At 48.8% G+C, this 4,507-nt stretch overlaps 1 protein-coding gene across 1 annotated transcript in view; it reads left to right on the top strand.

Annotated features, from left to right (window-relative positions):
• tp53bp1 (tumor protein p53 binding protein, 1) overlaps positions 1-2,006 on the top strand; it is a 102,768-nt gene extending 100,762 nt beyond the window's left edge. Inside the window, exons 27-28 of the mRNA XM_043680118.1 lie at positions 151-296; positions 1,632-2,006. Of these exons, the coding sequence (XP_043536053.1) occupies positions 151-296; positions 1,632-1,819 (334 nt within the window). The 3' untranslated portion in view covers positions 1,820-2,006. The remainder of the gene's footprint in view (positions 1-150; positions 297-1,631) is intronic.
• Positions 2,007-4,507: the final 2,501 nt, after the last annotated feature.

Raw genomic sequence — 4,507 nt, 5'->3', positions numbered from 1 at the left:
TATATTCATGCTCCCCCCTTCCCTCCTCTCGTTCACCCCTTCCCTCCTCTCGTTCACCCCTTCCCTCCTCTCGTTCACCCCTTCCCTCCTCTCGTTCACCCCTTCCCTCCTCTCGTTCACCACTCCCTCCTTGCTCTCTCCGTTCCTCAGGCATCCCCGGAGCACTCCGTTCAAGAATATGACGTTGTTGTTGGTGTCGGACCAGCAGGAGGGTTTCCTCAGCCTCTGGTCGGAGATCCTGATGATGGGAGGGGCGATGTCGGTCAGACAACACAACTCCTCAGCTCACAACAAAGGTCAGCGTCTGCCTGACCCCATGGCCTGGTCCTGGGGGAAGTCCGTGATGTTATGGGAAGTCTGTACACTGTGTATCTGCTTTACTGTGGAAATAGGGGAGCGGGTTCTTCCTCCTAAAATGTGGAGTTTTGGAAATGAGGATTGTAGCAAGTTGTGCTTCTGACATCAACCTCATTAAACACTCCCAGGGACAGGGACAGCACGGGGTCAGATACCGGGACTGGGACAGCACGGGGTCAGATACCGGGACTGGGACAGGACGGGGTTAGATACAGAGTAAAGCTCTCTCTACACTGTCCCCCATCAAACACTCCCAGGACAGGGACAGCACGGGGTCAGATACAGAGTAAAGCTCTCTCTACACTATCCCCATCATACCCTCCCCAGGACAGGGACAGCACGGGGTCAGATACAGAGTAAATGTGATCTGACCAGAGCCTTATGCAGCCTCAGCAGCACGTTGTGTTGGAACAGCTCCAGGAAAGGTTTACTGGATTGACCTGGGGATGGCACATGATGAATGGTTGAGACATTGGGTCAATATTGGACAGAGTGTAGGCCATTCAGCCCTGCTACCCATTCAGTCTGACGACGGTTGATTTGTCCTACTGCACACACCATTCTTGCTTCCTCTCCATACCGTTTTATTAATGCTGTGGAGTCACTGGTTCAAATAGCCACCAGTGAAACTATTGGAAGTTCACTTCAGTTCATTAATCGATTTAATTCTCCCAGTGAAGTTGGAGTTGGAAAGCTGGTCATCATAATAGTGGCAGTTGTGAAAAGAAACCGCAGCTGAGGAGGGAACCAGCCTTCCTTATCCATTATTGTGTCCACGTCACTCCAGGCCCACAGTAATGCCACTGAAATGGGTGACAGGACCTTCATGTCCAGGGATGACCAACGCTGCGCTAGTGTGTGATGCTCAAATCCCGTAAAAGAATTTGCCACCTTACCTGACCTTTGATTACTTGAGCTGCATGCTTGGATGGCTCAGTGGTTAGCATTGCTGCCTCACAGCACCAGGGTCCCAGGTTCGATTCCAGCCTCGGGCAACTGTCTGTGTGGAGTTTACACACTCTCCTCGTGTCTGCGTGGGTTTCCTCCGGATGCTCCGGTTTCCTCTGTCAATCCAAAGATGCCCAGGTTAGGGTGGGTTAGCCATGGGAAACGCAGGGTTACAGAGGTTGGGCAGGGTTGGGGGAGTTGGGTCTGGATGGGAGGCTTTTCAGAGGGTCAGTATGGACTCAGTGGGCCAAATGTCCTGCTTTGCACACTGTAGGGCTTCTGAGTTCCTGCTCGAACTCGCTAAGGTTTGCTGTTTGTGTTTTCAGACGTCCCGTTGGGAATCTTCGACATGGTGATCACGGATCCCTCCTGTCCAGTGTCCTTGCTGAAATGTGCGGAATCACTTGCTCTCCCTGTGGTGTCTCAGGAGTGGGTCATCCAGAGTTTGATCACAGGACAGAAAGTCACTCCCTACAGCCACCCCAAGTACAAACACACCTACAAACCCAGTTAAAGGGAAATGTCCCATTGTGTCCCTTCTCCTCCTCCCTCCCCCTTCCTTGCTCCCTCAACCGCCAATCAATTGTGCCGTTGTTTTACATTTTAGAAGCTTTTAATCGTCTGTGTTTGTAACTGCATGTATGAAAATGTACATAGTTTTATTGGTTTCATTTTTATTAAAAAATAATCGAATAAACTGCTGTTTGTGTGTCAGTTTCAAATCCATTTTATTTTGGAGATATTTGTGACCAGGTCAGAAAGTCCAAGTCAGAGCCCGGTGTAATTCCAGCCGGAGTTTATGGTGGTTATTTTCGCTGGGTCAGTGAAATTCACCTGCACCCGATAACTAGCTCTGCTGTTGGTCAGTTTCTTTCGGTCGTTTTAAGGGGAAGGCTAAACTGGCTTCCTGTCCACAGCAAACAAATTTAAATGGGTTTTCTTTTAAAAAAAAAACAAATAACTGCAGGTGCAGTCTATCAGCACCCGGTTGGGGAGTGCAGATGGAATTAACATTTTGGGTCCAGTCACCCTTTTCCAGAAGTTTCTGTTTCTGTTGAAAATGTTTGCACACCCCTGGGGGTCTGGAATGCCCTGGCTGGGAGATGGGAAACCCCCTTGGATGAGCAACCTGAAATGTCACAAAGGTTCAACATGATGAAGGTAAGCATGCAGGGACAGCAGGTAGTGAAGAAGGCTAATAGCATGCTGGCCTTCATAACAAGAGGGATTGAGTATAGAAGCAGAGGTCCTGGTGAGACCACACCTGGAGTATTGTGTGCAGTTCTGGTCTCCAAATTTGAGGAAAGACATTCTGGTTATTGAGGGAGTGCAGCGTAGGTTCACGAGGTCAATTCCCGGAATGGCGGGACTACCTTACACTGAAAGACTGGAGCGACTGGGCTTGTATACCCTTGAGTTTAGAAGACTGAGAGGGGATCTGATTGCAACATATAAGATTGGACACTCTGGCGGCAGGAAACATGTTTCTGCTGATGGGTGAGTGACGAACCAGAGGACACAGCTTAAAAATACGGGGTAGACCATTTAGGACAGAGATGAGGAGAAACTTCTTCACCCAGAGAGTGGTGGCTGTGTGGAATGCTCTGCCCCAGAGGGCAGTGGAGGCCCAGTTTCTGGATTCATTTAAGAAAGAGTTGGATAGAGCTCTCAAGGACAGTGGAATCAAGGGTTATGGAGATAAGGCAGGAACAGGATACTGATTAAGGATGATCAGCCATGATCATATTGAATGGTGGTGCAGGCTCGAAGGGCAGAATGGCCTACTCCTGCACCTATTGTCTATTGATGGGACTGGTGTAGATTTAGTATCGGTTTGGTGGTATGGGCTGAAGGGCGTCTCCTGTATAGCTTTACTCAATTCATAGAATTGTACAGCACGAGATGAGGCCATTCAGCCCAGGGTGCCTGTGTCAGCCCCTTCAAAGAGTGATCCAATAATTCCATTGCTGCCCACTCTGCAGCCCCCCAACAGCTGCTGTTCACTTACCTATCGATTTCTTTTACCCCTTTTGAAAAGTTACTTTGCAACCAGCTCCCAAAAAGGCCTCACATCCCAGGTCACAATGACTCACCCCATTAAAAATATTCTGCTCATCTCCCCTCAGGCCCTTTGGCTGAGCTCTTTAAACCACTGGCCCCCAGTTTCATCTTTAGAGATGTCCTGACTATGCAGAAAGTCACACATTAGTACAGGCCTTTTCCTATACTCTCCTCAGGATGTTAAATATGTTTAGATGTGCTCCTGCTGAGTGGGTCTGCCATATTGTGCACAGGAAGATCCACACAAATGCCAATGAGGTGAAGGGGTAATTAATCTCACTTTGGTGCCATTGATGGTGGAGTCACATGACCAGGTCACTGGGAAAAGCCTTGCCCCATTTTGGGTCCCGTTCGTGGGCTGAGAGGTGGGGCGTCAGCTTAATCTCTCCTCCCGGCACCTCCCAACAGTGCAGCACTTCCCTGGTATCTCAGATTTGTTTCAGTGCAGGCGGAGACCATTCAGTCCATCATGTCTGCGCTGGCTCTCTGGGCATTTTGCCTCGGTACTGAACTCCTGCCATTTCTCCAATAAACTGCAGTGTTTCTCTCCAAATAACTAAGCGGTGTCCTCTTGAATGCCTCATTTGGATCTGCCCTGACCAGTCTCAGGCAGTGCATCCTACCTCCCAACCACTTGCTGTGTTTGAGTTCATTCCCATCATGTGTTTGCTTCTTTTGTGACACTTTATCAAACTGTTCCCTCAGATTTCCCCATCCTTTTATGCATGGAGCAGTTTTTTCCCAATCGCTGTCTCCTGACCCCCTCTCGTTATGAAGACTATTGTCTTAACCTTTTTCTCTCCAGTGAAAACGGTCCCAAATTCCCCAGTCATTCCTCATCACTGAAGTTTCTCATTCCTGGAACCATTCCTGTAAACTCCTTCCACATTCTCACTGATGCATTCATATCCTTTCAGTGGTGTGGACAGCCGGACCTGGAGCCAACACTGCAGCTAAGATCGAACTATCAGGGTCCTAAGAGATGTACAGCACAGATACAGAGCATTCAGTCCAACTCCCCCATACCATACAGGTATCCTAAACTAATCTAGTCCCATTTGCCAGCACTTGGCCCATGTCCCTGTAAACCCTTCCTATTCATATACCCATCCTGACATCTTTAAAATGTAATTGTACCAGC

Source organism: Chiloscyllium plagiosum, chromosome 40 (assembly GCF_004010195.1).
Source record: "Chiloscyllium plagiosum isolate BGI_BamShark_2017 chromosome 40, ASM401019v2, whole genome shotgun sequence".
Lineage (NCBI taxonomy): Eukaryota > Metazoa > Chordata > Chondrichthyes > Orectolobiformes > Hemiscylliidae > Chiloscyllium > Chiloscyllium plagiosum.
The sequence above is the reverse complement of the archived record's forward strand: the minus strand, read 5'-3'. Positions and strand labels throughout refer to the sequence as shown.